Source organism: Notamacropus eugenii, chromosome 4 (genome assembly GCF_028372415.1).
Source record: "Notamacropus eugenii isolate mMacEug1 chromosome 4, mMacEug1.pri_v2, whole genome shotgun sequence".
Lineage (NCBI taxonomy): Eukaryota > Metazoa > Chordata > Mammalia > Diprotodontia > Macropodidae > Notamacropus > Notamacropus eugenii.
In genome coordinates, this window is record NC_092875.1 from 51,809,279 (window position 1) to 51,826,775 (window position 17,497).

Sequence of the window (17,497 nt, forward strand, 5' to 3'; positions counted from 1 at the left end):
TCTTATTATTTTAATTCAACTGAACCCCCAGGTCTATCAAGTACAAGTTGGGCCCTCAGGAATCCCCTGGGACTGACTCCCTCAGCCCCACCTAATCTTGTCTGATTTCTACTTTCTAGAGTTGTCTGAGGCTCAGGCAAAAACCCAACTTAGGCCGATGACCAGAACCCAGAGCTCAGACCCCAGAACCTATTCTAGAATCAAAGCCAAATCTAGAACTTGGAGCCTAGAGTTATGACCATCCAGAGTCTAAAGCCCAGAGAGCAGGACCCAGGGACTCAAGGCCAGAGTCCAGTTTTCCCCAGACCCTAACCCAGCATAGCTCAGTGAGAAGAGCCTAGAATGATGAACCCAGAGCCCAGATGCTGCTGCCCAGAGAGGAGGACATAAGAGGAAGGGGCTGGAGAAAAGTAGTCAGCTGAAAAGCTAAGGAGAATGTAGAGGGAACCACAGGTTCGTATTGGCCCCAGGTGGCCCTCTGTCTGTGTCCAAGGCCTGGGTTTGCGCCCACTAATGACCAAATGTGATCAGTAAGTGACTCTCAGCCTTCAAAGTCATCTCTGCATTCTCCCTCCCTCCCATAGGGAATCAGCCACCAAGTCCATCACCTCGACCTCCAAAATCAGAATCCAACTTACTCGTCACTTTCTCTCCCAAAGCCTCAGTAAAAGGAAGGGTTGAAATCTGATTTCTTTCTTCCTCTTCCAGCTCTAAATTACGTGCTTAGTTTTGCCTAATTATCTGTATATGCATGTATTGCGTGCGTGTTGGTGTTTACAGTCATCTCCTGTATGTGCACATTTGTGTATGCTTGTAAATATGAGTCCATATCACAGGTGTGCTGGAGACAGCTCCTACTGAACTGGTGGTTACATTTTTCATCACGAGTATTTATGAAATAAGCAGAGGCTCTAAAGAAGGGCTAGATTTGTTGTTTTGTTGATTGTTCAGATTTCAGTAAGTAGAGGAAATGTTAATAATGCAAATGAAACTTCCAAGTGTACCTGGAACTCTTAGAGAGCCACTTGTTAAACATTTACTATCACATCTTTGGTTCATGTGAATGCTTGCATATATACAACTACATATATGTGGTATATACACAACAGGTATACCTCCGGGAGTGGTTCTAGGTTCACATGTGTGGGCATGTATTTCTAGATCAACTTTTAGCATGTGAGTATGTATTTATCTCACGGTTCACAGGGGCACTGTACATGGAAGCTGCCCCTTAGGCACACACACATTCCATAGGGAATGTCTTCAGGAGGCCAGGGTTCTGTCACCTTCCTCACCTCCTTCCTTCCCCACCCCCTCCTCTTGACAGATAAGACTTGCTCTGTCTTTGTCTCCAAGGAGTCCTCCCACATCTAGTTACCCAGAGTAGATCACAGCTCTGAGCTCAGGGCCCAGTCATGTTAGGGGCCAGGGAAAGGGCAGGACCCTAGGTCCTCAAAGTGGAGCTGAGTCAGGGATAGGAATAAGGGGAGAGGCAGGGGCCAGAGATGGGTTCTGGGGTTCAGGAGTGGTGAGGAGAAGATTAGAAAGCCCAAAGAGGGAGCTTGCCTAATTAGATGAGTGGGATCTCCCCTGGGGACCCACATGGGCCACAGGCCTCAGAAACCCACGTCACTCCCTCCCCCAGCCAGCTCACAATTGTAAATTCTGAGAAATGTTGTCATCACTGTCCTCCTACCCACTACCCCACCCTCTCCACGCCCCCTTCCCAGCTCCACTGTGATTTCACAGCTTCTCCACCACCAACCACCACCACCTCTAGACCTAGGGAGGGGAGGGGAGGGAAGCAGAGGGAGGGGTTTCCTGTTTTATTCACTCCTGGCCAAGGTGACTGTCATCCCTTGGGGAAGGTACCAAATGATACCACAGGCAGACCAGGGGGCCAAGGGCAACTCCAGCCTCCTAAGTTTGGTTTCTAGGATCCCAGATATTTGTCCCTTACCTCCTTCTCCCACCTTCCCTACAGACATCCTTTCCTGTAGCCAGACTCTATCCTGCTCTGGGTTTTGGCTAACATCATACCCAAAGTAACCTTCCTATGTAGGGTGGGCTCTTTAAACCCTACGCAGTCCTTCAAGGCCTATCCCATGTGCAACCTTCTGGTGTAGAAAGTCCTTCTCCCCTGCAGAACAGAAACTAGTCTGCACCTGGAGTCCTGGAGGGTTGCTGGGAGCACTAGATGGTTAAATGACTTGCCCAGGGTCACAGCCAGTACCTATATGAAGCAGGGCTTGAACCCAGTTCTTCCTGACTTTCAAACAGGCTCTCTGGCTGCTGCTCCATATTGCTTCCTTCGCACATGGCAATATTAATATTAATCATAATTAATAGCAGCTAGCATTTATATGGCACCTATTATGTGCTGAACACTGCGCTAAATGCTTTACAAATATGATCTCATTTGATCCAACCTTGGGGAGTAGGTGCTATTATGATTCCCATTTTTCAGTTGAGGAAACTGAAGCACACAAATGTTAAGTGACTTGCCTAGGGTCAAACAGCTACTAAGTGTCTGAGGTTAAATGTGAACTCAGTTCTTCTGGACTCCAGGTCCAGTACTCTATTGACTGCCCACCCGACTGCTTGATAAATCCTCAAGGACCTTAATAAATCCTTGTTGAATTTAACAAGGTTGGAGTGGGAGGTCCCTAAGAAGGTCTTATTGACTGATGGACTTAAAGTGCCTTGACTGAACCTTATCTGAGCAGGATCTGGAGGTGTTACTGCCCCCAGAGTGGCAAGCAGGACCTCAGATGGAGGTAGGAGGCCAGACCCAGGGCCAGGGCCAAGAAGAATCTCTAGGGTTAGCTCTGGCTCTGGGTTAGTTCTTCATTTCTAACAGGAAATGCAAAGGGAGCAGTGTCAGTCACTAACAGAAGGGAGATACCGAGAAGAGAGAGGAAAGGAGGAAGGACCAGAAGGGGAAAAGTGTGGGACTTAGAGAAGAAAAATGGAAAGGCAGAAGGGAGGATTGAAAGGGAGATGGAGAGGAAGAGGGAAAGCCTGCTGGGAGCCTGGGAAAGGGGAGTCCGTCTGTCACTGTGGGTCATGGAGTCTGAGCAGGGTTGGTACTGTTTGTATCTCTGTGGATCTCCCCAAGAGACATCAAGGACCAATTCCCAGGCCCAGACCCAGTAACTCTGCTAAGGCCAAGGGGGTGGGGGTGGGGGCTCCCTATTCCTCTGGCCAGGGCCACAGGGAGGTGTGAAAGGCAGCAGACCATTTTATATTTTTGTGGTTTCTAGGCATCCCTTCCCCAAGGAATTCAGGCCACAGCTGTAGACAGTGTGTTGGCTCTTTTATTTCTAATGTCCCAGCATAGGGCAACAGGCAGGGTCTAGCCTCTCCTCACCTCTCTTTACAGGGGTTGTGCTTCCCTAGGGGGCAAACTGAGGCTAACAGAGATTAAGTGACTTGTGCAGGGTCACACAGCTAGCAAATGTCCGAAGCTGGATTTGAGTTCAGGTTTTCCTGAATTCAGGCCCAGTACTCTAAGATTTACTAAGCCATCTAGGCTGCCTCTAGGCAGGTCAGAACCCTGGAAAGAGGAGCGAACCTAGGTAGGAAAAAGTCCTATAGACTCATTGTTACGGGCTTCCAGGAGACCTTACCTCACAACTCCCAACACACACATAGACCATTCACCCATCTAGCCAGCTTTGAGGAAAGAGCTAGGGGAAGTCTTATCTGAGCCCAGAGGCTCAGCTTGGCGTTTGGAAGATGGGAGCTCGAGGAGATTCAGAGAAAGGTAAGGAAGACTTAAGAGACTCCTGCAAGGAGTGGGAGGGGCCTCTTATAGAAGATGGGGATGTGCACAGATGGGGAAGAAGGCAGGGTCACAAGGGCGAATGGAACATCTCCCTGGGATAGAACAGTAGCAGAACAGCGCTAATGTTTAGCTAGTTTTTACCATATTCATATTTTATGTAGTTTTCACCATATTTATATTTATATGTAGTTCTTACCACATTTATACAGTTGTTACTATATAAATGTTACTAGATCTGTGCTAGGGACTGCACCAAGTGCTTTACAATTACTATCTCATCTGATCGTCACAACAACCTTGGGAGGCAAATGCTATTATCCCCATTTTACAGACTGAGGCAGACAAATATTCAGTGACGTGCCCAGGTTCACACAGCTGATAAAAGTCTGAGACTGGATTAGAACTCAGGTCTTCCAGACTTCAGGTCCAACACTCTGTCCACTCCACTCTAACTGCCCCTTAGGTATACATAAAGGGGAGAAATCCAAGGAGCAGCAAAACTGTTGGTAGGTTCTACACTCCACAATTATCTAGATTACTCAGTGTTTGGCATCTGGGTCTCTCTATCTGGATCACAGACCAGCATTTGCCACCGAAAACCACCTCCCTTGAGTAAATCAGCATCCTCCCTAGGGGGCGACAGGTGCAGCGTCATTCTTCTGGAGATCTCTGTGGGCTCTCTCTCAGACCCCAGGCCTTCTCCCGCCCCCGCCCCCACGCCATCTTCTCTGGGCTCTCAAGTTCTCCCTGATAATAGCAGCTGACTTTCTATTCAGCAGGGGGTTTGACCTTTCTTGTGCCCTAGGCCCCTTCACAGTGTCAGGTTTCTAAATGAAATATTAAATGAAATACAGAGGAGATACAAAGGATTCAAATTCTATTGAAATACAATTATCAAAATACATATTTTTTAAAATTCACAGACTCCCAGGTCAGCACCTTCTATAAAGTTTGCAAAATGCTTGACTCGTATTATCTCAACTGATTTTTACCACAGTCCTGTGAGGGAAGATATTACAGGTATATTACCCCCACTTTACAGATAAAGGCAGTGAAGGTTTAGAGAGGTAAGTGGTCACATGGCGTAGGGCTGGGAACTGAACCTAGGGCTATGCTAACTCCTAGATGAGTGTCCTTTCTACTCTACCAGGCTTTCTTCCTGAGACTCTGGATTCTCCCTGGAGATGCCAACCCCAATGGGACAGAGCACCTTTGAAGGGGTATTAGTTACAAGGACAAGGCTGGGACTTGGGGGCTCATCTACCAGGAAGATAGCCTTAGGGGACTGATTCCACGGGGACTGGGGCAAGAGTTGAATTGTTGAGTCCCAGGGAAACCACATAGGGGAAAGAGGGAATATGGTGGGTCTCCTTTTACCTTGACAACCCGGCACACCCATAGGAGTCATCTAGATTTCTGCCTCTTCTATCTACCATTCCCTTTGCTCTCAGGTCCCTTGTCCTGGCCTCTGTCCCTTATCAGGTAGGGAATCTCAGAAGGAATTGAAGAACTGTCCTCCCAATCTGCCAGAGCCCGGGACTTGATCCGAAGTTTATGGGGTAGGGAGGACTGAGCTGTAGTCCTGGGTGTGTCCCCAGGATGGGGGCAGGGTGTTCCAAAGGATGGTGCAACAGAACCAGACTTTGCCACCAGCGGTCTATCATTGTTGCCCAGGACCCAGTGCCCAGAGCTCTTTGCCTGCCCAGTTGGCACTGGTGGCCCCCACCTAGGGCGAGATTCCAGCAGAGGCAGCTGGGTGATGTGCCCATCCGGTGGGTGGCAGCTGAAGAGAGCTGAGGAGCAGACAGCTGACTCTGCCCTTTTGGGGTCTGGAACTGATAGCTCATGAGAGAGCCCTGGGGAGCCCAGACCCACCACCTTGTGGAAACTACCATAATCCCTGAAGATCAGATCCTTGGGGTCTGGGCTGCATGGCCTGAGAGGGCCTCTCTCTGGTTGAGCTAGTTTCCCCTCAGGGCCCCGGGAGGCCAGCCAGGGGCAACTCCACAGCAAGGCCTGGAGGGCCTGGGGGGTGCCAGGGCCTAACAGGCCAAAGTGAAACTTGAGAGCCATCAGCTCAGCCCGGAGTGAGGCATTCTCCTCCTTGAGAGCTGCCAGCCGTCCTTCCACTGCCACGTCATTCAAGCGCCGCTTCTCCCTGGACCTCTTGGCTGCCTCATTGTTCTTACGCCTCTTCTCCCAGTAAGTGGTGTCTTTCTTCTCTTCTGGCATGAACTCCCGCTGACGTCGAGTGGCTGGCACAAAACTACTTCTTCGGTTTCCCCGAAGAGCCTTGCTCTTGCCCTGGGACAAATCCATGAGCCTCAGGAATCCCAGGTCCATGATTCCCACCCAGGGAGCTGAGGGAGAAGAAGGAAAATTCATTGCCCAAGTTGTTCCTGACTATGATGTGGGACCACAGACTCCAACCCCTAATCTTCAGCCTGTTGCCCAGGTTCAAGGTCCCCACTCTTCCCAGGATTAGACAAGGGGTTCAACCAGGTAACTTTTAATCAATCCCTCCCCTAGACTTTGTCGGCTCCCCCCCTAAAAAACAATGAAATTTTTTTATAGCTTGGGAGATACACATTTCACAACTGATGACAAGGTCAGGAAATGTGAGGTGACTTTTTTTTTTTTCTGTCTAGTGACTAAAAAGGAGCCAGAATAGAAAGAAAAGAAACCTGTGGTGATAAATGGATGACAGCAGACAGCAGATGAGATTCAGGGACCTTGGAAAGAGTCAAGTGGCTTTGAACAGAAGTTCCAGAACCACAGACTGTTCCCTAGGGGTGACAGAGATTGAGTTGTCTCCGTGATCAAGACAGGACTAGACTTTCAAATTTGATGTGGTCGCACTTTGAAGCTTTGCCCCTTCTGTGTCAGGATATAACAATTGCACACCTGAGAACTCACTGCTCTGGGGTAGGATATACTAGTATCCAAGGCATGGAATCCTGGTGCCTTCATTATAAATAGTAATAATGATAGTAGTAATGATGGTGATGATAGCTAACATGAAGCACCTACTGTGTGTCAGGCTCTGTGCTAAGCACTTTACAAATATCGTCTCTTTGGACCCTCACAACAACCCTGGAAGGTAAGAGCTATTATAACCCCCATTTTACAGATGAAGAAACTGAGACAGGTGGAGGTTAAGTGACTTGCCCATGGTCATACTAAGTGTCTAAGGCTGGATTTGAACTCAGATCTTCCTGACTAGGACCAGCACGTTACCCACTCTAACACCTAGCTGCGATCCCACAGGCACGTCTCTGAAATACTTTCTTATATTAACTAAGATTACATATTGTGCTGATTTAGAAGTGTAGATCAAGGGTAAGATAGACTCAGAACCCTTCACACTTTGAGTTTGGGAGGAGATTCTGAGAAACAAACAGTGAGAGTGTCTGTTTACTGTATTCATCTTGTCATTCATCTTATGATTCTATTTTAAGCAAATGCCCTTTTGGTTTACTGTAATACAATCCTTTGTCTCTCTAGGAGATTGAGACTCAGAAAGAAAATGGGGGCCCATGAGCAATAGAATATTAGGCTAAGTGGTCTTAGATACCTGCAGTAGGTATTTAAGGGTGTTTGTTACACTATGTAGGATATCAAGTGTGGCATTGAAAGAAGAATATTGATGGGAAAGGTTCCCAGTAATTCTGAGGAGGAAATAATTGGGAAGAGGGTCAGGAATAAACCTTATTACTTAACTTGTTTGTTCATCAATGCTTAAAATATGACATCTTCATGCTATGAAGCATATTTTTAAAAATCTTTTTAATTTCTCTAGAAACATTAAAAAATGTGATTTATTCAGCCTAAAATCTCTCCCAGAATTTTCTCTCTAGAAAAGTAAAAAGAACAAAAGTTGAGGACATCCTTTGAAATGAAACTAGGGTAATAACCAAACTTAACTCTTCTCTGGATAAAATCATTGCTTTCCTAACCTCTGAAGTGATTGACCCCATGACCCACTTAAGAATAATGTTTTCTCTTTTGGAAATTTAAGGTTAAGATATTGATCATGAAGCAAGAACTCTTAAGGGGAAGTGGTCCAAAGAGGAACTGAGGGGTGACCATTCTAGAATGTTACTGTCATTTCCTTGTTCAAGATTTCCGTAAATGTTATCTCAAATTGTCTTGGGGCAGAAAATCATATGAGAGGACACAGGGAATCTTGCCAGTTTGGACATCTCTCTCTCTCTAAGTCAAAAATGACTTGGAATTAGGTTAATCTGAAAATAAACAAAATTGCTTCTGGCAGATATAATCCTAAACCACAAATTACATTATTTTTTTCTACAGCAGTTTAATAATGCTGTGACTCAGATACTGACAGTTAGAATCCAGCAGAAGCCCAAGACTGTTTCTCTTTGAAATACTATCATGAATTGGAAATTGAGGGGATACCCATTCAACTGGGGAATGGCTGAAGAAATTGTGGTATATTATGGTGATGGAATACCAACATACTACAAGGAATGATGAGCAGGATGATCTCAGAAAAACCTGGAAAGACTTACAGGAACTGAAGCAAAGTGAAATGGACACAGTAACAGCAACATTGTAGCAATCAACTGTGAATGACTGAGCTATTCTCAGCAAGACAGCGATCGAAGGCAATTCCAAAGGACTTATGATGAAAAATGGTATCCACCTACAGAGGAAGAACTGCTGGCGTCTAAATACAGATCATGCCATACTTTTTTTTTTACTTGATCTTTCTTGTTTTGTTTTTTGGTTTTTTTTCTGAGTTTCTTTCACAGCATGGCTAATATGGAAATAGGGGCAGCTAGGTGGTGTAGTGGATAGAGCACCAGTGCAGGAGTCAGGAGGACCTGAGTTCAAATCTCACCTCAGACACTTGACACTCACTAGCTGTGTGACCTTGGGCAAGTCACTTAAACCCAGTTGCTTCATCTTGGGTCATCTCCAGTCATCCTAATGAATATCTGGTCACTGGATTCAGATGGCTCTGGAGGAGAAGTGAGACTGGTAACCAAAACTGCCCTCCTTCACTCAAAAAAAAGTCAAGTGCAAGTCATGTCATTATTTCTCTGATGGCATGGTCTTCTTAGGCAATGAAGGACGAACACACAATATGAAAATATGTTTTGCATGACTGCACATGTATAACTTAATTCAGGTGTGGGGAACCTGTGGCCTTCTAGGTCTTCAAAATAGCCCCTTAACTGAATTCAAACTTCACAAAACAAATCCCCTTAATAAACAGATTTGTTCGGTGAAATCTGGACTCAGTCAGAAGGCCACACCCAAGGGCCTAGAAGATCACATGTGGTCTCAAAGCTGTATGTTCCCTACCCCTGAGTCCTATATCAAATTGATTACCTTCTCAATGAGGGGGAGAGGGAAAGAGACAGGGAAGGAGGAAGGGAGAGAATTTGAAATTCAGAATTTTAAATAATGAATGTTAATAATTGCTTTTACATGTCATCGAGGAAAAAATAAAATAATAAAAAAATAATAAAAAATTTTTAAAAAATATAAAATTCTCAAATTAAAAGTAAAAGACTGTCATAGCCAAGTAAACAGAAGTGAGAGATCTTTTAAGGAAGGATTCTGAACGGGAGATGTCCCAGTCTTACTAATTTCTGATTTCTGATTTTGAGCCAAAGGTCAAGTCTGTCAGACACAGTAAGGAGTTATTTGTGTATAACTGCTCATGTCTGTAGTGGTGGCCACCTCACCTTGTGTGTTGTGTATAGTAAGTCTTATACTATGGCAAAACAAACCCATCCTTGAACAGTTTTAAATAACCTATACCGTGATTTCAGTCAGCACCAGGATGCCCGCAAGAGAAGTTGGGCCTGATCCTGTGAGCCCAGGTGATAAGTAAGCTCTTCTTCCCTATTTCTTACATTGAGCAGCAGATCTGGGGAGCAGACTGCCCAGGGCCAGTGATTCAGTTCACGAATAAGAACTTAATTGTTCCTCACTACTCAAAATTCCACAAACTTCATGGTTCTCTCTCCAAAAGTGATGCTTGGTATTTTTCATTATATTGCGGTTTGCTTTAATGTCTGTTAATCTGTTCAGTGTTTAGAGATAAAAAGGTCTAAGATTGTAACTAATCTTAAAATCAATAGCTCCCCTGCAGTTAGATATCACTGTGGTTGGAGCTCTGGGCCTCATGTAAGAAGGATATGAGTTCAAATCTAGTCTCAAGTAACTTCTTAGTTGTATGACCCTGAACAGGTTAATGAAACTCTATCCTCAACTGTAAAATAGATAATAAGAATACTTACCTCTTAGGATTGTTGTGAGGATCAAATGTGATAGTATTTATTAGTACGTAGCACAGTGTCTGATGCAGTAGGTTAATGAATCCCTTCCTCCTCTTCCTCTCTTTTTCTCCTTCCTTCTTCATTCCTCTCTCTCTCCCTTCCCTCGCTTTTTCTCTCCCTCCCTTCTTCCTCTCTCCATCCCTCCCTCTCTTCTTCCCTTCCTTCCCTCTATCCTTTCCTTCCTCCTTCCCTTCCTCCATAGAAAAGGAGTTGGTGACCACAAGATCACAAAGATTTCCCCCTTCCCCCAGGAGACCTTGACTTCTCACTCCAGAGATCCCTCTGGTTATTTTGGAGTGCTTGACCATAATTGATCATTGGACCCACCTTTCTGAAAGTAGCTAACCTAAGTGGGTCTTCAGCCATGGAAAATGAAACTAAAGATGTCTCTGTCCAGAAAGATAATAACAGCACCCCAAACACCATAAGGGTAGAGGTGGACTCAGGCTCCCACCAGTCAGTCAGAAATAGATACTCCATTGTGCAGCAAGAAGTGTCCTACTTGTGAAAAGTTGGAGGAAGCTCAGACTGCCGAATACAGAATATAAAAACATCTCTGTCTCTGGAGAAGCCGGCATTTCTCTCACTCCCGCAGGGGAAATGAAATGTTCATGTTTTTTGACAAAATTTTCTGGTTAAAGAAAAGGATCCTTGTGTAATTTAAATTAAACATACTCTATGGATTTTTGTACATGTGAATGGATCAATAAACATTGATAGCAATGTGTTTGTTTCTGGTGCTTTCTATGGGTCGGTGCTATCCGTTCAGTAAAAAAAAGGTATCAAACGCATAAACGGAACTCAAACTGGTTTCAGAGTTTTCCTTCCAATGACTCAAAAATAGTGGAGAGAAAAAAGAAAAGTGGTTTTATAGTTTGAGGTTCCTCCTTTAGAACTGCTGGTAGGTCATTTTCCTTTCAACTCCTTTCCAGTTTGGAAAGAATGAGGCTTATTTTAAACCAAAAGGCAAGGTGGGGGGAAGCAAAATTTCATCTTAAGAGTTTGGTTTACTTGACCACAGCAGGCTTTCCTGAATGATTTGGTAAAAAAAATTTAGTTGCATAAGCAAATTAGAAGGAATTAGAATACACCATGGGTTTTCAAATTCTCAAGTAAGAAACCAAATTGGAAACATTTGACGGGGCAAAATGGGAAAGCATAAACATGGAAGTTTCGGCTCACATTACCTCAAAGTAAAGTTTTGCAATGAATCCGATATGCATAAGAAAATTGTGCTAATTTACAAGAGGTTCAAGAGAATAAAAAGAAACTGAAGCTGAAAAGAATTTGAAAAATGAATTGAAAGCAAAGAAGTGGGAGGTTAGGAAATTGACAGCATTAGAAAGTGAAATACTTAGTCAAAATACATAAAAAGAAATGCAGTTCAGTGATTTCCAAGGCACAGCCAGCAAGCAAAAAAAGAGAATTAAAAAGGAAATTAGAGATTGTTTACACTGACACAATGTGTAGACCTTCAACTCCATTAAAAAGCAATGAGAAGTCCATCAATGCGCTGTGAAAAATAAAAATTCTGTGAATTCACCTCTGCATACAGTATTAATTCATGGGAATGAGTTTCAGTTGAATACTTTCAGATAAAATTAAAACTGCAGTTTTGGCTGGGATGTACATAAAAACCTAGAAAGAGATCACTAACTGGAAAAAAAAGAGTCTTTCAGATAGGAGTCTTTTGAATCAACTCCAGGTGGTTATGAAACTTCATGAGAACTCTCCTCTCCTCGCTGAGATTATCTTACAGGCTGAGATACTCCAAGCAGATAGAGTAGAAGTGGGGAAACTACAAGTGGCCTCGAGGCTACAGGTTCCCCATCCCTGGGACAGAGCATGATCTGAGGTCCAGAATTTCTTGAATGATCAGCTATGGGTCATACTTTTTGACCTCACTCATCAGTGTTGGTTGTACAGCTCAAGAAGTCAAAAATTCCTTCTGACCTACAACCACAGTGTTATACCCTAAGGTTCTCCTTTTGGGAATACAGATTCACTTGCAATGTGAAAGGAGCCTGGACCCTGACTCAGGTATATTGAGAAGGATGCGTACGGGACTGAGTAGTCCATTGGGATTTGTGGGAGCTAAACTCCCCACAGCAGCTGAGTTGGTTCAGAGCAAGTACCTCTGGGATAATGCCAGATATTTAGCATGAAATAAAAAATAGGTGGGCTTCCTGATTTTTACAGCCACCTCTAGTAGCAGTGCACACATAGTTTTGAGATGCAGATGCAGTTATGGTACTTGATAAGAATGATCGGATTCAACAAATAAAAGCAAGCATACTCTACAGATGAGAATGATAGATACACCAAAAGAATCATTAGTCAGGTCCTGGTTAGTGCTGGTACTAAATCCCATTAAATAGTTGCATTATTTGAATTTGCAATACAAATCTCCATTGAGCTGAAATCAATGACCATATTTTACATAATTATAATTTCAAATAATGTGAATTCACTTCACAGGATTCATTATTCTCATTGAGATCTGGCTGCATATGGCTTCAGGATATGTATGTCTTCTATAACAGCTATGACTAAAGGGACCAGAATGTCTACTTGACAGCTGACTAGCAGGACAAAGTTCCAGTGTCCTCTCATTTGGACCATATTGATCCCAGAGGTCTTTGTTAATCTGCATAGCCTTCTGGCTATTGTGAGAGAGTAAATGGATGAAGAATTGTTTAAATATTGACTTATCTCTATTTACTTGCTGCATTTTATGTATTGAAGCAAAACAAAAAACTCCAAGTGTTGGACCAATAAGAGTAATGTAAATTGGTATTGATTAGCAGGTACAAAATTGAGATGTTGAATTACAAAATATATAAAATGTTTCAAATTGCAGAAGCACAAAAGAGGGGGATTGTGGAAACAGTTTTAAAAATCTGTGTTTTTCATTTTACTGGAAATATTAAGAAATATTGTTTATCCTACCTAAAACTTTTTCCAGACTTTTCCCTTAAGGAAAGTATAAAGAACAAGAATTAATATCTTCCCTTGAACTAGAGCAAGAGCAGCAACCAAACTTAACTCTTGTCTAGATAAGATCATTGCCTCCCTAATCCCTGAAGTGACTGGTCCCATGACCCACCTAAAGACAGTGTTTTCTCTTTTGAAATTCAAGGTTAAGATCATAATTACAAGAAGGAACTTTTAAGTGGAAGTGATCCAGGAAGCAATCGAGTGATCACTTCTGAAATGTTACCATATTTTAATATATTTTGATCTTTTCTTTGTTCAAAATTCCTATAAATGTTATCACAAATTGCCTAAGGGCAGGGAATCTTGTCGTAGTGCATGGGAAACTATGCCAGTTTGGGTATGTCTAAGTCAGAAGTGATTTGGAATTAGATTAATCTTAAAATGAATAAAATAATTTTTGGCAAACTGGAGCCTAAATTGCAGAATACATCATTAGTATTATTTTTTTTCTTTTGGTAGTACTAAGAGGTAACTAAAATCTCACAGAAATCTCCGAGAGTTTGTGGGATAGGATTCATTGTTAGAATGTGGCCTTTTAGAGGATGTAAACGTTGTTTAAAAGACTTTCAAAGGAGGATATGAAGGTACTTTCTTAGAACATTATTCATGTGCATCTGAGAATTACCCAGGTTTCTAGAGCAGCACCACAGCTGGTCTTGTTGATATAGCCTTCACTGAAGTACAGTCTGAGAAGTAATTTCAGATATCTTTGGGAGTTATCAGTCCCTTAGGATTTCTAATGCTATGACTTTCACTTTTGTTTTCATTCATTGAAATGCACTCTAAACTCAATGTGAATGAGTAGGACTTTGGGGTCCTGAGTAGTCATGACAGAAATGAGAATCTTAGATGGGTTGAGGGCTGAGCCAATATAATCAATTATTCATGCCTTTAAACTATACTATACAGAAACCCAGGATGAGGCACTGAGAGTGTACCAGAAGGAACAGTTTGGAGTTTCAGAACCTAGGAAAGGAGGACCTGGAGCAAGGAGATGTCTTCTACACCTTGCAAAGGGAGGCAATTGGATCAACTTGGTCTTGAAGTGTTATCTGATATTTTATGCAGAAGTTTCATTTTGAGCCCCACCTCCACTCTTAGTTCCAATGAAAAGCAGGGGATCCTTAGGAAAAGAACATTCTCACTTTATATTCTATTCTCATGACGGAAAGGAAAGCTAAGGAGTGCACCCTGACCCTGTTTTTGTCTAAGAAAACCTGGTTGGGGAAGGGGAAGTGAAGGAAATTTTAAGAAGCAATGACAGTACCCTATTAGTGTTTGTAATACATAAGGCAGAATGTTGGACAAGGGGGAAGCATATGAGGCACATATTAACTATAGTTTAGTGAACATTCTAAAATGTGGAGGAGTGAATTTCAAGAAAGTCATGAAAATATAAGTATGATTCCATGACCTGAGACTTGGAAAGGAAAGTTGGTTCAAGAGAGAGTCACTTAGTTCTTTGAGAATAGTGTCAGGATGACTAAAACCCAGGTGCTAAAGCTGATGATGTTAGCAGTGACAAAACATTTTTTTAAAGAACCATGTTCAGTTTAAAACACACACACACACAAAAAAGCATTGGCCCCACTGATCAGAATGGATAGTGCAGTGATAAAAGATGATGGGAAAGTAGGGGAAAACTCAACTCATATTTTTACTTCTTTTTTTCCTTCTATCAAGGAGAATGATCTCAGTGGGAAGAATAAAAGAATAAACATGGTTAAAGTAACTGAAAATCAAGATAAATGAGATTATCTGATCATTGAGTGGAGCTGCCTTGTGAGTTCAAGTCACCTGATGTGAATTTCATCTCAAGGCACAGAAAGAATTCAGATGTAAATTCAGTGAATATTTATTAAGAAACTACAGACTTTTGAGGTTCTTTTTCCCTTGAGTAAATTCCAGAATGGATGTTTTAGGGAGTACTTAGAAAAAAAATCAGTGTGGGATCAGGAAGATGAATCAGGTCAGACTAGCCTCATCTTTTTGACAGGATTACTAGATGATAGATTAGAGGGATAATGTAGACATAACATACCTGGATTTCACCAGAGCGTTTAACAAAAATATCTCATAATATCCAGGTGGATAAGATGATAAGGCATGGACTAGATGGTAATAGAGTGAATTCATAACTAGATGAATGACTGGACCCAAAGAGCATTAACTCATTTAATGTTGTTTAATGTTGCCTTGGAAGGAGAGTTATAGAGGTCTTTCTCCTTGCCCTATCCAGTTCAATATTTTTAGCAACAAATTGAATGATGGCTTAGAGCACATGTCTATCAAATTGGTAATTGACATTAAATTGAGAGGACCTGTTAACCCATTGGGTGTCAGAATCAGGATCAAAAAAGATATCCATAAGATAGAATGATGACCTAAATACAGCAAGATGAAATTTAATATGGACAAATGTAAAGTACTTCATTTGGATTTAAAAGAAAGTCCATGGCGCAAGCATAGGCACTAAAAAGCACTTCACGTGAAAACATTCTGAGAGTTCCAGTTGACCACGAGCTCAGTATGAGTCACTCATGTGATGTGATTTGGAACTCAAAATTTTACAAAATTGAACATTGAAAACTTTTACATGTGATTGGAATAAAGTAAAATGCTATTAAGAAAAAAATAGTGTGATGTGGTATCAATCTAAGAAAGGCACTGTGCCCAAAGCGAGGAAGGAGATAACACCACTATCCTCTGCCCTGACCAGACATATTTGGAAGACTGTATGTAAATGTAGGTACCACATTTTTAGGGAATGACACTGACCAGGCAGAAGAGGATGGCAAGGACATTGAGGGGACTTAGAACCATCAGTATGAAGACATTCCTTGCCAGTGCCAACCCCTCCACTTGTGTTGATCCCAAAAGCTTGCCCCTTAAATTATCCCTTCTCTCCCTAATTTTCATTCTCTTCTCATTCATGTGCCTTTTTTCCTACCTAGGAAAATTTCCAGATTACTTCCATTCTTTAAAAAAAAAATCACTTGATCCTGTCTCTTCAAGTACCAATCTATATCTCTCTTCCCTTTTATATCCAAACTCCTTTTAAAAAAGAAAGAAAAAAGGAAAAACAAAATCTGTGCATTCTCATTGATTCTATTTTCTCACCTCCCACTCATTTCTCAGCCTCTCACAAACTGGTGTCTATCCCTATCACTTATCTGAAACTATTCTCTCTCCCTCTCTGTCTCTGTCTCTGTCTTTTTCTGTCTCTGTCTCTCTCTCTGTGTCTTTCTGTCTCTGTCTCTGTCTTTCTCTGTCCCTGTCTCTCTCTGTGTGTCTCTCTGTCTCTCTCTCTGCCTCTCTGTCTCTCTCTGTCTGTCTCTGTCTCTGTCTTTCTCTGTCTCTGTCTCTCTCTCTGTGTCTTTCTGTCTCTGTCTTTTTCTGTCTCTGTCTCTGTGTGTCTCTCTATCTCTCTCTCTGCCTCTCTGTCTCTCTCTGTCTGTCTGTCTCTGTTTGTCTGTCTGTCTCTGTCTGTCGGTCTCTCTCTCTCTCTCTCTCTCTCTGTCTCTCTCTCTCTCTCATTACCACTGATCTTTTTATTGCCAAATCCAGTGGCCTTTTCTCAGTCCTCAGTCATGTTGACCTCTCTAAAGCATGCGACACTGTTGACCAATTTCTCTTACCACTGTTTTCATAATGCAGCTCCATCATAGTTCACTTTCTATCTGTTGGACCAATCCTGCTCAGTGTCCATTGCAGAATCATTATCCATGGCCCACCTTTCCACCCCACTCCCCCATGGAAAGGTATACTCCAGAATGATATCCTGGACTCTCACCTCTTCTACCTTCCCTATCAATGACCCTAGCAGCACCCAAATCAACTATGATTTCTGTGCAAACGCCTTCTAAATCCACATTTTTCAACCTTCATCTCCCTCCTAAGCTCCAGGTTTGTATCTCCAAGTGCTCCATGGACATCCCCATCTGGGTGTCCCATAGGCATCTCAGATTCAACATGTCAAAAATGAAATTCATTATCTTTCCTCTTAAATTCATCTTCCTTCCTAACTTCTATATTTCTGTTGAGAGTTGTCCTTAATTCTTTACTCTCCCTCATCCTCCACATCTAGTCAGTTTTCAAGTTTTATCAATTCTATACTCTCAGCGTTTTTCACATCTGTTCCTGTCTCTCCACTCATACCACAACCATCCTAGTCCAGGCACTCAATATCTCTCACCTAGACTTTTGAAGAGCAGCTAGATGAAGCAGTAGATAGAGTGCTGCACCTGGAGTAAAGAAGAAACATTTATACATTCAAATCTGACTTCAGACACTTACTACTTGTGTGACTCTGAGAAAGTCACTTAACCTTGTTCACCTCAGTTTCCTCATCTGTTGTGTTCTAATTGGTGTTTTTATACCTAATTTCTCCCTTCTTCAG

The 17,497-nt window shown here is 42.5% G+C and overlaps 1 protein-coding gene and 1 long non-coding RNA gene across 2 annotated transcripts in view; one reads left to right on the top strand and one right to left on the bottom strand.

Moving 5' to 3' along the window:
• Positions 1 to 4,469: 4,469 nt before the first annotated feature.
• NFILZ (NFIL3 like basic leucine zipper) overlaps positions 4,470 to 17,497 on the bottom strand; it is a 42,414-nt gene continuing 29,386 nt past the window's right edge. Inside the window, exon 2 of the mRNA XM_072600918.1 lies at positions 4,470 to 6,147. Coding sequence (XP_072457019.1) covers positions 5,213 to 6,130 — 918 coding nt within the window. The 5' untranslated portion in view covers positions 6,131 to 6,147 and the 3' untranslated portion in view covers positions 4,470 to 5,212. The remainder of the gene's footprint in view (positions 6,148 to 17,497) is intronic.
• Positions 6,181 to 10,836, top strand: LOC140499462 (uncharacterized). The gene is made up of 3 exons (XR_011965448.1): positions 6,181 to 6,289; positions 6,436 to 6,887; positions 8,102 to 10,836. It is a non-coding gene; the product is annotated as an uncharacterized lncRNA (long non-coding RNA).